At 30.3% G+C, this 18,871-nt stretch overlaps 1 protein-coding gene across 3 annotated transcripts; it reads right to left on the bottom strand.

Annotated features, from left to right (window-relative positions):
* Positions 1 to 4,076: 4,076 nt before the first annotated feature.
* LOC101505272 (protein DA1-related 1-like) lies at positions 4,077 to 9,057 on the bottom strand. Of its 3 annotated transcripts, none has more exons than XM_004509171.4 (12): positions 8,842 to 9,057; positions 7,925 to 8,081; positions 7,731 to 7,821; positions 6,961 to 7,225; positions 6,654 to 6,774; positions 6,402 to 6,485; positions 6,050 to 6,169; positions 5,746 to 5,958; positions 5,557 to 5,619; positions 5,273 to 5,391; positions 5,125 to 5,183; positions 4,077 to 4,733 (listed from the first exon to the last, which is right to left on the bottom strand). In XM_004509171.4, exons 2-12 carry the CDS (start codon positions 8,033 to 8,035, stop codon positions 4,396 to 4,398), a joined length of 1,584 nt encoding a protein of 527 aa, XP_004509228.1. In that variant the 5' UTR covers positions 8,036 to 8,081; positions 8,842 to 9,057; the 3' UTR covers positions 4,077 to 4,395. The 3 variants fall into 3 exon arrangements, with proteins under 3 accessions (XP_004509228.1, XP_012573712.1, XP_004509229.1); XM_012718258.3 differs by lacking the exon at positions 8,842 to 9,057 and adding an exon at positions 8,702 to 8,835; XM_004509172.4 differs by lacking the exon at positions 8,842 to 9,057 and adding an exon at positions 8,456 to 8,656.
* Between the last annotated feature and the right edge of the window lie 9,814 nt (positions 9,058 to 18,871).

The following is an 18,871-nucleotide window of genomic DNA, read 5'->3' as shown; positions in this document are numbered from 1 at the left end:
ACGACAATTTTTACAGTCATGTTCATCCTTATGCCACGTGGGTGTCCATCACATTTACATTATTAATTTTTTATTCGAAAAACAATAATTAATTTTTATTCAAAAAATGTCTGTCACTCACACTCCTTTTTTCCAATGTAATATAAGTCAAAAAATGGATTTAAAGGATATACATAATACAACTGACCTCCAAGAAAAATTCAATATTTTGTCGCATCAGGACTCTTTTGTGTAATTATTTTTAAAACTTTTAAATTAATTATATTACCATTTTTTATTTTTAAAATTTCTAAATTTATGATATTACCATAAAAGAATGATAATATTATTAAATGATGGCATAAATTTTTTTGCGCATGTCCATATCACTCAAAAAAAAATATAAAACATAAGAAATATAATAAGAGTTAAACTTTATACAAACATTTTCTTATATAAGATATTTATAGCACCTCTTTTTTTACTGGAATTATTTAAATATTTGATATCTACTTGATATTGTATTGACATCTAGAATATTAGTGAACTAAAGTTTTGGAATTGAATTAAAAAATATATAAAATAATCATATATACTACCATACGTCATAATATTATTTTTCCAAAATATAAACATAAATTAATATTTTAAGATGTGATTCAATGTATGTATCGCACTATTTTACACTATTTGTGAATATATTAAATAATATGGTTACAAAGATAAATATATAATAATGCAAAATAAAAATAATTTTAAAAAGTAATTGCTCTTTTTCTTTGAAATATGAATGTATCATTCTTATCAAACAGTCCATATTTAATTTAATGTTTTCCAATTTATTTTTTAAAAATAAAAACAAATCATATTAATTTGAAAGGGAAAATATTAAAAGTGTGTAATGTTCATTTCAATATTATTAAATAGGATCTGTTGATAAATAATAAAATTTTCATTTTATTATTTTATATTTTGATTATTGAATACACTTACTCTTTATTTTCTGAAACAAATATCATATTTAATAACATTATCTGTTTAGTGTTTTATTAAAATATGTATATGATTGACAAATGCTGATATTATTAGGGTCTTGTGAAGTAACAAAGTCAATTATAAGGAATGAGGGTTTGAATTATAATTGCCCCTTTTAAAAAATTCTTGTTTAAAACTGAAAGTTTGACTCAAGATTGATTTTGGTTAGTAGAAAACAGCAATATCAAACTAATCAATATGAAATTTGATTGTATAGCATAAACTAAATAGAGATAGAGATAGAGATAATTACGCAAGCATGTATCATGATTCACCCAAACACGTGTTACGTCCAGTCCTCACAAATGTGAGCTTTTCCACTATGTGCTCAAAGGCAAGATTGTTCTTGGTTGTTGCACAATTTTTCACAAATCAATCTTGATCTTTACACTGTTCCTACCTTTCTACCTAGAAAGGATTTCTTCAAGTTTACCTTAACTATTTCAGAAATGATTTTTCAAACTACCTTTTAAAACATAAAAGGATTTTACAAACTACTCAAGTTTATGTTAACACAATAACCTTGAGTTTACAAAGTGATGATTTAGAGAAGGTTTAGAATCTGAGTATTGTTTAACTCTTGTTTGAGAAATAGATTCTGTAAATAAGACTCAGTTGGTACTGATTCTAACACAACACAAAGTTTTAGAAACTGCAAGCTAAAGAATGATTTTGAAGCACTTGAGTGTGATTGGATGATTGATGCTTTCTTGGCACTTTGAGTTGTGTGTGTTCTTTATCATTAAGTTGTATTTATAAGCTTCAAATGAGCTTTGGAACAACTCATATATCCGTTGAGAAAGGGCCAACTGTCATAAAGAAATGGTTGGATAAAGTCAGTCATAAAGCAAGAGTGATTATGCTGAATCCAGGAACGTTCTTGACATCCAGGAACGTTCTTGACATCCAAGATCATTCTTCGAATTGGTTGATGATGAGCTGCATTGTACTTGTGGTTATGTCAGTTGTTCTGAGTTGAATATTTGCTTTTCAGTCACGTGTGCAGGTCTAGATGACAAGTACAATCAGTAGTGTACTTTACAGCATGGACCTTTGTACTTTGCACTTGCCTCATTTGAAGAATGATCTTGCTTTTAAAATTGAGCATGTCTTTAATTCTTCGAAATTCTTGAATAATCATGACTTAAATTGATCCTTGCTTATTCTAGATGGAGATGTGAGATCAATAATGTTTCCAGGATTCAATCTTTCACAAGGAAACGATTTTTCTTATTTCTACCATAAACGAAGATCGTTCTTCGTTCTTCAGCAATAATCCAAGATCAATCTTCGTTTCACTGTTTTCTGCTTTCTTGATTTTAATGAGTTCTGCTTTGTATGCTTTGATACCTATCTTGTTTAATTTACTCAAATACACATGTTAAATACCAAAACACTTAGAATCATAATTAGAATTCTTTAATTAACCTTTTGTTTAATTATCATTAAAACATTAAATTGAGATTTTGTCTTAACATCTTATCCCGAAATTCGAACTGGGATTTCGTAACTGTGTGAGTTAATTATAGTAGAATTTATTATATTTTCTAAGATTAAAAAAAAAACTACATATAATTATTTTATATTTGATATATGACTTGCATAACTAAATATTACACCTTATTATTAAAAAATTTAAAATATAAAAATATCTCAATTTACATTGGATTTAAATTATATGATTTGTGTTACAATTTTGCATTCACATCCAATAAAAATAAACTATTTTATCATATTACCTATAAAATAGTTATAAATAAGTAATGTGACGTGAAATTATGTTGATCTTTCATTAGATGTTGATGTAAAAATATTTTAACCTTATAATGTATGCAAATAAACTCATTATATTTGATTATTAACAATAATAAACTAAAACATTTATATTTATATTTAATATTGCATATAAAATTAATAAGGAATCCAATCAATTTTTTATTTTTTATCTTAGGAGATATGATAAATTTCATCATTATAAACTTACACAATTTTGAAGTTCAAACTTTAAGGTCTGAGTTCAAACCAGAACCTAACAATATCATAATTGAACTATGATTTAAGTATGAATCCAATCAATTTTTAATAGCAATTTTATAATTTTCCTTCTTGGAGATATTATAGGTACAAATTTAACAAAGTAATATAATGGTAAGATATGATCAGGTGTATACATAAAACTTTTTTACCTTCGTGCTACACTTTCACAAAGTATGGAAAGGTTTATATAATAACTTCCCTATATACTTGTAACTTTTTTTACTAAACTCTATCTCAATTTTTAAAATATATACTAAAATATAAATTTAATTATCTAAAATTCTTCCCTCCAAAATCTTCTGAAACCTTCAATCCAAACATAGAACTTGAAGTTTTCATTAAGCGAATCTCAAACCACCATCAATAAAATAAAAAATGTATAGAAATCTCAAAGTCAATATATTCTATTATGCTGATTTGTTGAGAAACAAAGTGATGGCCACTTTTAAGCACCTTCCTTCCACATTCATTCAAATCAAAGGAAGTTCTGGGGGTTTGTGTAATTTAAAATTTTAAAAATTTTATGACACTCACTAAAATAAGTCTCAATTAAAAGTTAGGTTTAGGCTCAACATGTGTTAGGCTGGCTGGCCCTGCATGTACATGTATTTCAAATCTATCTAACGAAAAGTGAAACATATTTTATTTTATTTTATTTTTTTCTGAATAAAAGTGAAACATATTAATTTTGACTTTATAATCATAGTATATATTAAAAAGCTATAGATTTATATATGTCTAGGTGAATATTTTTCTTCTAGCCATATTTTCTGCACTTACCAACCATGACAAGTAAAAGATGAGCTTCATTTTGTAGTAAGGGAAAGATTGAATTGCAATGAAGAAGACTCGTTATGCCAATTCATACTTAGACAATGTTGTGCATTACTTTAATTACATCACATGGTTGAACAATGAATAGTCACATCACAAAAATACTAAGATACCAGCTTTCTCAATTGCAACTTCAACCAAGGGAGAGATTTCTTCCAAGGCTACAAAAATAATCATGCAAATTCAAAACATACAAAATTGATTCTTTATTGTATATCTGTAATTGCATCAATTGTTCTTTTGTAATTTTAACTGCTATAAGACATCCTATGATACATATGGAGCATGAGGTTCCAAACTGCCAATACAGCGACTTCATATTTGATCCCCAAAACAATTGCAGTAACTGGAGATTATACTAATACTTGCATTTTCAATCCTTATTTTGTGTAGAGTCTGGTGAAATTATACAATTTTGGAATATTTGGTTCCTATATAATTTATATGACAAAGCTCAAATATATTTTGTTGATGTAGAGGTAAGAAAATTATATTTATATCACCATTTCATTACGGAAAACTTCCGGTAATTCGGATATGGTCAAGGGTTCTTCTAAGCCCAAATTTAAGCACTGCCTGGTTACCCTCTCTGAATCCATCACCATATGCTGATGAGCTATCTGACTCAATTTGGTGTTTAAAAAATTTACCAAGTTCCTTCTCAAAGTCCGACCGTTTACCCTTCTTTGACGAGGAGGAGGGAGGTGATGACGTTGATGATGACGATGAAGACGAAGATGATGACGCTTCTTCAGTTCCTGAGCCAGAATAGATCTCTGAATCTAACCACATATGAGCTAAGACTTGACATATTCCTTCTTCAACTTCTGGCCTCAGATTTCCATAGCCTGTCAAAAATTCCGAAGAGATTGTCCAACTTAACACTAGACCCGTTTACTTTTCTGTTTTTATTTTCACTTCAACTAATAAACATGATAGACTACATATTCAATACTTTTCTCGCCATTTAATTTTACAATTTTGGAAATAGATTCACCATTTTAAGAAATTTTGAAACTATCAGAACATTGTTTTCATTGTTTCTGAAAAATGCATTCTCCCTAACTATCTTTCTTTCTTCTCTTTATCACAATTATTCACTACACTGAGTTTTCCATCTTCTTGTTAGCAATCTAATATGAACACAAATTTCAAAAAATGAAAACTGAAACTGTTTTTTGTAAGTAAACAACCCTAAATTTTCAACATGGTTTTTTATCACGGGAAAGATGACAGTACCTTTAAGTCTAAGCCAAGCATGCATCATTTCATGAGCCAGGATTGATCCTGTCAGTAACCTATATAAATATAAAATCCTTGAATTACGTACTGCAGATTTCATATGCAAGTATTGTTGAGCATGAAAATAGATGGGATCAAAAGAAACCTAGGAAGGCCATACAAAACAAGTATGGCTGTCACTTCACATCGACGTATCAGCCTAAAAGGTTCAGTTATCATATCTATGACCCGGTAGCCTGCCCCTATACTTGGTCTCCTTAAAATCTGAAATTACAAAATATAAAAAATTAAATGAAAAATATTAAGTTCAAACCTTGACTACTAACATTTGCCTATAAAAAAAATAAAACTACTTCATGATAAAACAAGACTTCTATGAGAATTAAAATTATCAATGAATATACAAATTCATGAGTAAGATGTCCTTACAGTGGGGATAGTTTGCTCTTCTGACAAGCAAAGTCCTCTAGTTTCAGGTAAGTGGTGATGACCCTGCGTTCAATATTGACCAGCCAAAGAACAATCCAAAATCAGGATAGTAGAGAGTGTACGATACAGAGAATACAAAATAAAAGGCAAATTTCATGAATGAAAGTTCAAAACATAATAAAATATTACATTCTTCTCCCCCTCCATGGCTTCATTCAGTGCTTGTCTCTCAACCAAAAGCATAGGAATTTGCTGCTCTATTTTCATATGCAAACCTTCATAAAATTCTTGAATTTCAAGATAGAGAGGTTGGCATTCATGAGTATCCATAATAGCCGAATCGAGACACTCAAGGCACAGCTTTCGACCATCATCAAGCAACAGATATTTTGTGTCCGTTGACTGCACTGATTGGAAAGTTTCATATCAATTGATGAAAGGAAGAAGTCAAAAACAATGAAAACGTTGTGAGATGGGATCCATCATAACTGACCTCCATTCTCTGACAGCTACAACAACGAGGAGTGCCATCACGCTCGTGTGACGGACAATATTTTTGTAGCCAGAAAGGATGTGCTCTATACTCAATGAGGCCAGCTGAATTTTGCGGAATCTGTAAAGAAAAAGTCAATTGTTCTATTTTACCAAATATCAATAACTTGCAAAAAGTTCTCGTTACATTCTGATTTCTAGCCTTCTAAAAGTATTTTTCAGAACAGCTCAAAACCAATGGCCTTCCTCAAACATATAGTGGTATGAAATTTCTAATGCACATCAAAATTTGGTAAAGCGTTTTATTAAAACCAAGCACAACAGAATTGACAAAAGAGAAAAAATTTACTTACAAAGTTCTTGCAAACATCACACCTTGGGTGATGCAGCTCCTTATAGCACGACTTATGGTAAGGCCGATTTCCAGACATAGAATACTGTAATGAATAAAGATCCAAGCATTATTTACATTCACATTGGCCACAAAAAATCAAGGAAAATAAGTCAAAGAACATCATTAAAGAATTCCTAAAGAAAGTTTAAATAAGTAGAAATGAAATGCAGTCATGTAGCTTGCAATGTAACAACGAAAACAAGAATCTAACCTCATAATCAGTGATTGGCAGTTTGCAAGCATGGCAACAAAAACATTCTGGATGCCAGACAGCTCCCATGCAACTCAAAAATCTTCCATGGCCAATTTCAGCATTGCAGCCGGCACAGGTTCTGCAAGCATGTTTTCCAGTAACCAGTTTTAGCCTATGTTTTTATATGTAAGATTCAAGAATCTATGAAAAGGGAACTTTTCGATGTCTATTATCTGGATCGATGTTATTGCCATTGAGGTGGCTATTTCAATTCCCTTTTTTCGCAAATAGATTACATATAGAGATGTAATCTGTCCCATATTACCTGTACACGGGTGGAAAGAGGTTTGTAAAAGGTTGAAATATAGAATCAGTGTAAGATCGGGGCGGAGAACCAATGCTCAAACTTTCTTGAATTGCCCTGGCAAGTTGTTCATCTTCCTCGAGTTGAACTTCATCGAGATTTTTATCTTCATCCTGTTGAATTTTAGCAACATGCTCTTCTTCGTCTTGTTGAACATCACCAAGATGGTCATCTTCTTCGTCGTCTAGTGGACATAGTTCCTCATCTTCAGATTGAGAGTCGTCCTCTGAAGTATAGTGAGAGGAAAAAAAATGAGGCCTCTTTAAATACTTTTCCAACAGAAAAAATAAGTACCCTTTTCCAATTAAACTTTTATCAAATGGAATTTCGTAATATGTCAAGTACTTTGAGTTTCAAATTATGTGAACCACCAGAATCAACAAACACTAATAATTGTTGCGTACAAATTAAACTATACTTTATAAGATAAGAATGAAGAAGACACTAAGATAGACATAGAAAGAAAGGCAGGAATATAGGATGCATATTGCATACAATACAAGAACTTGACGTCGAGGGTTTGATCCTCTCTCTCAACAAATTACTAATATCGGTTGTTGCAAAAAAAAAATACAAGAACTTTAACTACTGATAAATCAATATGCATTTGCTTAAAACATAACATTTTAGGTACCTCATACACTTTAAAATACTATAATTGCATTAAAATGAAGTTACACAAAGCAGCATTTTAATTTTTAACCAGTGATTTGCCAAAGCATAAATCTTACCTATAACTTTTTTCCCTTTGGGATCCTCCTCTGAAAGAGATAGCGCTATTGCACGATCAATTTCTTCTTTCTCAATATCATTCAAATCATCCTGCACTCAGTTTGCCACTATTGCAACTTCAATCTCTTTTACATAAGTAAAACAAACATAAAAAAGAACTAGTTTTTTTACTAGAAGCAGAAACTGTTATTACCGCTGAATTATCGCGACTATTCGAATTTCTGTCATGTCCATATTTCCCGTGGTATCCTCGTCCTGAATATTTATGGTTGGAACCCTTTAGCAACTTGGTAAGCCAACCCATGCAATCTAATTTTCTGCAGGTTGGCAAACCTTTTCTCCAAATTTACCTACAATTTACATAAAAGGAAATTGAACAGATTATTAATTAAGGTTCAACCTTCATATGCAACATGATAATTACTATCAATTATTAATCTCTCTAGAATCATCATAAAAGAAATTATAAGAGAATACACAAACAAATGATACTAGAAAACATGCAGTGATGCTATAAGTGTTACAAATTACAATAAAGTGCAATTTGAATATTGAATCTAATTAATAAGAGCACATAGATCAAGGAATATAAAAAACACGCCTCAATGTTATTGTAGAATAGTTACACAGTTACTCTTCTCCTCAACAATCAGAAACACCAAGTACAATGAAAAAAAAACTTAGGAAAAGATATAAAATAAATTAAATGAATGAAAAAGCTTACTCTACATATAATTCCAAAGGAAAAACCAGAATCACTCTTCAGAAATCAAGAAAAAAGCTGAATTTGAAATACAATCTAAAACACTAGACAATATATCTCTCAAATTTCTTCAATTCTACTACATCACTCAGTAAAAACTTCTTTTTTGTTCTTCTTTTTCCTTTTTCAAAGCAACGCCCAAATATAGTTGAATAATTAATGAAAACTGTAATTGAATTGCTTCAAAGAAATTCAAATTGCACATGCCTAGAAAATATGACGGAAGAAAAAAGATAGACCCTTTTCACCAACCCCACCATCTGAATTGATTATTGATTGAAAACACAGCAAGCATAAACAAAAGGAAGAGAAAAAGAAAGAAACTTTTGTGTGTCACGAGAACTCACCAGGAAAAAAGATTAGGAATCAGATGAATCTTAGTTTATTAAAATTTAAATGATTCACATTAATACATAGTCAACCACTGAAGAATGGTTACATTACAACTTTATCTTTATTTCTCTCTCTATATATGAATGTTACTATGTGATTCCAGAATCGGCTTTTTTATGAGTGCAAAAGAGTGAAAAGTTAAGAGAAGTACTTGGATCCTACGCAAATATAGGAAAATCCAAAAAGGGATGTAGAATATAAAAAACGCAAATAATTTTTTTTCACTTTTTCGTTTAGCTAGTACATTTTTTCTAAGATAATTTATTTATTTATAATTTATTTATTTATAATTTATTATTCACTGGAAGTTTAAATTCAACGATACTGTGTTGTACTGTCATGTGGGTCCGTTTCTTATTTGTCAGTTTTCCTACCACATTCTACCAAACGTCCATGACACCATAAAATTATAGAAAAGTTTTGCGGTTGAAATAGGTTGGGCCTTTTGTTTGATTTAGTGTTCTGTTCTAGTGGTGACTAAGCCTATAGGAAACGATTTTCGATGCTGCCAAGGGCCATAGTATTGTGATTTTTTTTTATGCTACAGTTGCTATTGTACACAACATAACTAATAGCAAGTCACATGAAAACCGGGTACTGAACATTTCTTGAGACCGCTCATTCAAAAAACAGATCGTTGAGTAGATTTAGCAAATTGTCTTTTGTAGGTCGACGATCGTGCAATAATCTCTAGACAAATAAAGAAGTTTTTAACTGACCCACTCCATATTACACAATTTATAAGATAGTTTTCTAATTTATTATCATCGCACAATATGTTGTAAGTCGTTTTGACAATATAACAGCTACCATTATATGATTTTACACTCATTCATCTTGTTTATGGACTTGCAGAGAAATGTTAGTCATCAATTCCCTATATTCTACCAAAGTGAAACTCCATCTAAACCATATCTTGGAACACCATTCACCAAACCATTTTTTAGCCAACACTTTCACGCCTTAACTTCCAACACTATTTTTCTAACAAGACACAAATTAAATGCTCTTATGTTTCTCACACCCAAAACCCCTTTTCTGTTAAGGAAAAAAATACATTTTCCTATTTTATTCAATAAACCTTGCAAGTCTCTTAACTTCCACCCTATAAAAAAGATTTAAATAAAGATAAAATTTAAATATTGATACTTGCATGTGCCTTCAAGAAGGAGATTAAATAAATTGACAATGCAGATATATTTCAAACGAATTAGGCGACCCACCAAGTAAAGATTATGACTCTTCCAATCAAAAAGACGCTTTTGAATATTATCCATAACATGATTACAAAACGTCAACCTCTTAAGATTATCATCAACAAGAAACCTCAAATATTTAAACCCAGTTATGTCAACCTTACAATTTAGCAAACTTGTAGTTTCCTTAAGTCAAGAACTATTGTCATTAATTCCCACCAGTAAACTCCTATGAAAGTTAACATTTATTTAAAGAGAAGCGTTACCTTAATAGCTCTAATATTTTCCTATTTCCCTCACTTATAATCAATGTATCATCAGTAAACTGCATATTATATACTTTAAACTATGAATCATCACACATCTAAAAACCATTGAACAACCTCAAATTTACTAACAAGGATAACATGACATTCAAACTCTCTATCACAATGAAAAACAATAACTGTGATAAATGATCTCCTTATCTAAGGCCACAATCCATACATACATAAAATAAATAAATAACTCATTTGTAGGACTCCCGTTAACTTGAACTAAAGGAGCGGTCAATCTTAAACATCCCCTATCCACTTCCTCCATTTACTAGAAAATTAATCTTAGTCATCGTTAACTCTAAATATTTCCACTCCACGTAATCACATGTCTTTTCAAAATCTACTTTAAATATAATGAACTCTCTTTTCTTCTTATTTGTCTTGTCGACAACCTCGTTGGCTGTTATAATATCTCATCCAAAATCTAACGACCTTATATTCTATGACCCTTTTGATCTTGTTCGCCAACACATTCGACATTACTTTGTACATATAATCCACTAATAAAATATGTTTGAAATTCGTTAACCCGTAGAAATCATCATTCTTTTAAATAAGAACAATAAAAGTAGGTTAAATTACATTCGTGGTCCTTTAACTTAATTTCAGGTAACGTTTTAGTCCTTTATCTTTTTTTTTTCCCGATTTAGTACTTTATTCCTAAAAATATCAAATAAAGTATGAAAATATGAGTTCATTTGAAGATTTGCGTTACGAATTTGATGAAATTTGTATTATATTGAAGAATATAATTAATTTTATGAGTTTTGATTGAATTTTTTTTTTAATTTTTGTATAAAAAAGGATATCATTGTTGAAATTTTAAAACATAAAATATCAAATTGTCACTTAAAATTAAAATAAAGGACCAAGTCGGAAAAAAAAAAAGATAAAGGACTAAAACGTTACCTGAAATTAAGTTAAAAGACCACGAGTAATTTAGCCATAAAAGTACAATCATAATATTTGACTAGTTTGCTATTGCCATAAGTGGTCAATTTTATAAATTGATAAAATAGAGAGCAATTAAGAAGAAAAAAATAGCATCTTATGTTATAGTAATAGATCAAAGATCCGAATTTTCCTTTTTTAAGTAGATCCGAATTTTCCTTTTTTTAAGTAGATCCGAATTTTACAACCATGCTTAATATTATTGGAAGGTGACCAGTCATTTTTCCAAATTTTGGAGCGACCAAGCTGTTGCTTTCTGTAGCGTGGGCAAGATCAAGAAGGAAATGAACGTATCATTTATATCAAAGAAAAAAAAGTTAAATACATTTTTGAGATTTTATAATAAAAATTAAAATTGTGTACATAATAATTTTATATAAATTAAAAATTACATTTTTTTCAACATAAATTAAAAAAAATGTTAAAATTTTATTGTAAGACGGACATTTAATTAAAAAAATAATCATTGACCCTTTTGTGTAACTTATGCAAAACCATATTCTAGTACCATGTCCCTTATCTTGTACCTCCATGCCTCAACATTTCTCACATACCAATCACCAAGATTTGTAGATCGACGACGGATGGTAGGCAAAAAATATGGATGGTTATAGGCTATATAATAATTATATAAAGTCACGATGGTATGAGGTGGCCACATGCTTGATTTTATATTTATTTGTTTTTTATTCTTTACTTTTTTTATAGATGATGTGATATAAGTTATACTAAAAATTCACACATTTGAATTACAAAAACTAAATTGGCCACATGCATGATTTTATACTTAAAATATTACACTTAATGGCTCCACTCATTTAATAACATTCTACTGGATAAATACTTTGTAAAATTAATGTTGAATTAAAAGATACTATTATATATATATATATATATATATATATATATATATATATATATATTATATTTACAAATTTTATCATTAATATATGATATTTTATTTTGTTATCAAGATACTTAAGGATTAATGTTATATACAATTATATTGATATTAATCTTTTTGACTTAATTATAAATTTAGTTCATCTATTTATATTGATTCACAAAATTGATTCATTTATTTTAAAAGTTGACAATTTTATTTTTCTCTTTGAGTTTTTATCTAAAAAATGGCGATGCGACATATTTTAAATAATGTTTTGTATGATACGATGATGTAGAATGATTAACACTTGTAAAATTTGAATAAAATATTGTAAAAACGTAACTTTCAACTTCATAAATTTTTCATATTTGTAATTTAATTAATAACATATGAATAATTAATACATCTAAATGGTTCTATATCACAAAATTATATCTCGCGTTATTTAAATTACATCAAATCGTCATTTTTTAGTTCAAAAATTTAAGAGAGTGATCAAATCTATCAACTTTTAAAATAAATAGATCAATTTCGTGAATTGATAAAAAATAAAATGACTAAAACTGCAATTAAATCAATTTTTTTTGTTGCTAAATCCATTAACATTAATTTTAATGCATCTTGTTTACATATAAAATAATTATGGATTAATTTAAAAATTTATAAATATAATTTATATGATAGTAACTTTCAATCAAACGATTGATTTTGAAAATTATTTATATGACACTATTGGAAAACAAATAAATTTAAATAATACAATCAAATATAAGAAAATAATGTGAAAACTCTAAAATTGAAGAAAAAACTGCTACCGTTGTCAAATGACAACATGAGAATAACACTATATAAAAATTATTACAACAAATACACTTCTCTCATACTCTTCATGGCCCCAATACACTCACATTCTTTAATGCAAATATTTAAACAATATTTCACAAAACTCTAACACAAAAGTAGAAAACAATAGGAAAAAATAGGAAAAAGTAGAAAACAATAGGAAAAAATCAGATACAAATTTAAAGTGTATTTTGATCGATGCGATTTGTAGTGAAAAGCTTAAGCTATATATATAGCTTTGAACTCTATATTCTTTTACAATTTCAAATAATGTAATTCTTTTCAATATTTTTCAATTTCAACCAAATACACTATTTCTTTATTTTTTTTGTTGGAAATGATGATGCTTTAATGGAAGTTTATTGGAAATAATGATGACATTTATAAGAGCTAGTGTTGTGTGAATTGAAAAAATGAAGAAGTCCCACATGGGATGGATATCACACACTAGTAGGGTATATAAGGTGGAGGTATGGAACTTGGGGAGGGACCCAAGGGGTACCCCAATTTTGTGAAGGAAGGAGAACGCAAGCAAATTGACCACCACACACAAGCGAAGCCACCGTCCGGCCGACTCAGCTCGGTCGGCCTGGCCTTGGCCTTGGCTTTGGCTACGTGGTGTATTATTATTTTTTAGCATGTTAACATTAAATATATGATCCAATCTTCCTGTGCGTCTGTTTTTTGCCCGGTCAAAACCCTAATATTTGGTCTCACGTTTCTGTTGTTGCCCGGTCAAAACTCAGAGTAAAAAATCCTAAGTTTGGATCGCACGTTTTGGGTGGTTAGCTATTTTGGAGCGCATGTTTCTGAGGTCACATCTTGGAGCGCACGTTCTGATGGACCCGTGATTCTCTCAAATCCAGTTGTGGAATTCCTCTATAAATAGAGGGTTCTCCTCAGTTGGAAACACACACAAAAAACTCTTCATATCTAAGGCTTTTCTCATTTCTCCCCCTTCTTACTTTTAATTTTCTTTCTTTCGAGTGGTCTTAGTGTCATATTACGAGTGGCAGTCATACGACTTCCATATTGATGGTGTAATTCTAGAACGGTTTTCTACTCCAATATAGAGTATTTGAGTTGTTTTATCCTGGGGACTTCGTGGTTGATAGTCTGTCTTGCACAATTTGGTCACTGCCTCAAAACGTCTTAAAGAGAGCGACCTAGTCCGCGACTCAACCCAGTAATATTTTCGGTGGCATAAATTGTTTTTAAAAGGTTTTTCAAAATTCAAAAAACAACATTTTTCGATCGACCCGAAAGAATAAAAGAAACATCTTCTTTTTTTAATTTCATATTTTATTATAATAAAATATATGAAATTTTTTATTTCAAGTATTTGTTTCAAATAATTTGTTTAATAAAAAGATAATTTGTTTCAAATAATTTGTTTAACAAAAAAATAATTTGTTTCAAATAATTATACACGAATTTACTAATTTAGACACACTTAAAATATAAAAGGCGGAATGTTAGTAACCTTCACATTTTTTATTTGGACAACATAAATAAACTTTCGGTATTTTAAACTAGTTTTAAATTATACGATAAGAGTGGCTCATATGATAAAGGTTTTTGATTAAAATATCCCTTTTTTAAAATTATAATACCAAAATGTTCTACTTTCAAAAAATAATATCAAAATGCTCTACTTTTTAGCCCTAGTTGCTCATCGCAATCTGGAGATGCGACCTGCTGAAGCCAACAATTTCCCACGTTACTTGATGGTCGTATCCTGGGGATGCGACCTTCTACTAGGTTTTATTTTATTTATTTTTGTTGAATTTTGTTATTAGGTATATTATATTTATTATTATTAAATATTTTAAAAATAATTATAACATTAAAAAATACAAAATATTATTATAAATAATAAAAATAATTAATTTAATAATATTATATAATTTTTAATAATTATAATAATAAAAAGAAAATTCTATTAATAAAATAAAATAAAAATACATTAAATTAAAAGAAAAAATACATTAAAAAAAAGAAAAAAAATACTACAAATAAAAAAAACATCAAATAAAAATTAATTATTTTCATCTAAATGACCTCCAGTTCCATATTTACGCGGTCGTCGAACTCGTCTAGCCCTTTGAACACCTTGAGGTTGTTGTGGTTGATCCTCGTTGTAATCTGTTTGTGGATTAGAACCACTACCACCTGCTTCCGTATAATTTTGAGTTTCGACATTATATATATAATCAAAAGCCGCATAAGCCGACTCGGGAGTTGTGCAATGAGTACCAAACAAATTATAGAAAATTCCGCTCTTGGTCGGATTAATGGGAGTTGGTATTGTTGGCATTGAAGGAACGTAATATTGAGTCGGTATATCTGCAGCTTCGTGAAGATGTTGTGGTGATGATAAAGACGGTGTTTGGTGCATGGTATTTTGTTGTGGGATTGATTGAGGCATAGAGAACATCGGGATATGTTGAAGGTTGCAAACGTGGATCACGCAAATATCTTTCCACAGATATATATAATTTAGTGTGATGTCTGAACCAATTCATATAATCTTTAGTGTGGCATAAAACACCTTCAACGTATTGACCTTGCAATATGTAATTATGACGTTCATTCCAATGTTGAATCTCATCTTTCCAAACCACACTTCAATTATCATCGATGTCACGCCTCATGTCGACCTCATGGTAGAACGTCATATCTTCTGGAGGTTGCGGAATCTGTTGATGAAAGCCGAACTGAAGGGCAACTCTATCTGCATGATGTTTTTCGACGATATGATAACGGTGCAGATAGGTACATGCAGTCCAAGTGTTGATCTCTTGTTCGGGTACCTCGTGTTGGAACCCGAGATACGGTCTCCAACGAAATTGAATGTTAAAAAAATAGACTAAAGTAAATATTAAGAGATATAAAAAAAAGTTAAAGTGTAACTACATGAAAATGAATATGAATATATTACTTCTTGAACCATCATATGATCGATAGTATTCTTGTATCCTTCTATATCATTGTGAGGAACTCTACTGAAATTTAGACCCCGGAATTAAATCTGTCGAATATATAAAAAATAAAAATATAATAAAATTAGTAATATTGTAAATAATAAATTTTAAAAAATTAAAATATATAAAAATTATGTGCAATAGTTACCTTTGTGCAAGTGGAAATATCCATGCACTGGGTGCATCCGGAGCAACACAAGTCAAACGATATCATGCCCAATTTTGCAACAACAATGCACATCCTCCCATCGACATTACATCGAGTTTCGTAGCAAGGCATAATTCTCTATAGGGTGTTGCTAAAACTGCCGAACCCCAACTATAGTGGGATGCTTTATTTAAATCGCCCAAGATTGAAAGATTTTTTAAATGTACAATTTGTCTGGCATCAACAATCCTCCAATCATACGTAATATATATGCTCGACATGATGCTTGTTTTTCTACTTCGGATGTGTTTTCACCAACATTGTCAAAAGTATCTTTAAGCCATTTTAATTTAATAAAATTACCCTTTGTTGCTCCCTCAGGTGGGATAACTCCTAAATATTCTTGACAAACATCTTTCACATTCACAAAATTTGATCTGCTCACAGGAAAACTAGACACTTTTAATCCTAAAATATAGTACGTGTGTTCTAAAGTTATTGTGCATTCACCTATTGGGAGATGAAAAATATGCGTTTTTGGTCTCCGTCTTTCAACCATAGCAGTAATCAAACCGACATCAATCTTGTAGTTTCCAAGTTTGATCACTTCACCAAATCCAGCTTGTTGCAAATATGGTAATATGGTGTCGTTCGGTTTTTTGTTGACATGACCATGACATTTCAATTTATCCTTCGAGGGAATCTGAAATTAATAATATATAATATATTTAAGACGTTAATATAAAATATAAAATTAATAATATATAAAATATTCTATATAAAATATAAAATTAACAATATATAAATTAATAATATATAAGACATAAATTAACAAATGCTTGAATGTATCGACTTTCAGCTCTATGATTTTTGGATAATTCCATGAGTAAAGTTGAAGAAAATGTGTTTGAGAAATCGGAGAAAGTGTGTTTGAGAAGTTGGAGATAGTGATTTTTAGATTAAGATGGAGGAAGTGTGTTTGATGATGTTGGTATGAAGTGTTTATATAGGAAATCGCAGGGCCAGGTAGCGATCCTCACATTTAGCCAACATAGTAGGAGGTCGCATCCCCGTATTGTGAACCCTTAAGGAGGTCGCAGGGTCAGGAAACGACTTCTTTGGGAGGTCGCAGGGCCAGGAAACGATCTCTTTGGGAGGTCGCAGGGCCAGGTAGAGACCAATTGATGATGAATCTCAGCCGCTCATTTCTTTTAATCGATGGTTGTGGATGCTTGATGATGAATCCTCCTAATTTTAGTTGGACCAATCAAATTGATCTATTCAATCTTTAATCTTGACCATCCAAATTCATTTATCAATGGTTGTGGTTTAGTAGAAAAATATCAATCCTCATACTTTTAGTTGGACCAATCAAATTGATCTATTCAATCTTTAATCTTGACCATCCAAATTCATTTATCAATGGTTGTGGTTTAGTAGAAAAATATCAATCCTCATACTTTTAGTTGGACCAATCAAATTGATCTATTCAATCTTTAATCTTGACCATCCAAATTCATTTATCAATGGTTGTGGTTTAGTAGAAAAATATCAATCCTCATACTTTTAGTTGGACCAATCAAATTGATCTATTCAATCTTTAATCTTGACCATCCAAATTCATTTATCAATGGTTGTGGTTTAGTAGAAAAATATCAATCCTCATACTTTTAGTTGGACCAATCAAATTGATCTATTCAATCTTTAATCTTGACCATCCAAATTCATTTATCAATGGTTGTGGTTTAGTAGAAAAATATCAATCCTCATACTTTTAGTTGGACCAATCAAATTGATCTATTCAATCTTTAATCTTGACCATCCAAATTCATTTATCAATGGTTGTGGTTTAGTAGAAAAATATCAATCCTCATACTTTTAGAACTCATGTTTGATGTTTATGCACAATGGTCACAACTTGGCACCATTGAGTTATACATTACATTTGAAAGTGGTCATACTTCAACAAATCAACCATCAACCTCAAACATGCCTAATCCCAACTACATCCCATCACAACACTATTAACCATACTCAAGCGCTTATCAACCCGACGTATATTCTCCATCACAACAATATGAACCATACTCTAGCCAAAATGAACAAACTCAACATGTCCACAATCTCTCCCAACAACTTCATCACAAATCTCTCCCAACAAGTCAACAATGTGATCTTCCACTTAGTGTCCATTATAATATCAATGAGGAAGAATTAGGTGATTATAGTGAAGATGATGAAACATACTTCGATGAATCATCTGGTGATTCTGACGATGATGATGTTGATGAAGATATGGAAGCAGAAGATCAACCTATCCCACCTGTATTTGATCCACCATTCCACATGAAGAACATCAATCTATCCACCGCAAACCAACCAAATGAATTTGATCACATGTTCATTGACGAAGTCCCAAATTTAGGTGGAACTCTTGCAATTGGAATGAAGTTTCAGAACAAGGATGAATGTGTACATGCAATCAAGCGTTATCATCTAAAACAATCATTGAGTTTTGTGGTGCAAAAATCAGATTTAGAAAGGTATGTTATTATTTGTTCACATCCAAATTGTTTGTTTAGATGTAGAGCTTCAAAACGCAAAAAAAGTGAATTGTGGGTGATTGAGAAATTGAATGCGCCTCATACATGCAAAAATT

This window comes from Cicer arietinum, chromosome 7, assembly GCF_000331145.2.
Source record: "Cicer arietinum cultivar CDC Frontier isolate Library 1 chromosome 7, Cicar.CDCFrontier_v2.0, whole genome shotgun sequence".
Lineage (NCBI taxonomy): Eukaryota > Viridiplantae > Streptophyta > Magnoliopsida > Fabales > Fabaceae > Cicer > Cicer arietinum.
Note: the sequence above shows the minus strand (reverse complement) of the source record. Positions and strands in the feature narration are given on the sequence as shown.

What these genes read in the sequence shown, in the direction of transcription:
- LOC101505272 (XM_004509171.4), bottom strand. Translation starts at nt 8,035, where the DNA reads ATGGGTTGGCTTACCAAGTTGCTAAAGGGTTCCAACCATAAATATTCA. An exon ending in GTGATGTTTGCAAGAACTTT is followed by an intron (nt 6,170 to 6,401) that starts GTAAGTAAATTT and finishes TTTTCTTTACAG; the next exon opens with ATTCCGCAAAATTCAGCTGG. An exon ending in TGCTTGGCTTAGACTTAAAG is followed by an intron (nt 4,734 to 5,124) that starts GTACTGTCATCT and finishes AATTTTTGACAG; the next exon opens with GCTATGGAAATCTGAGGCCA.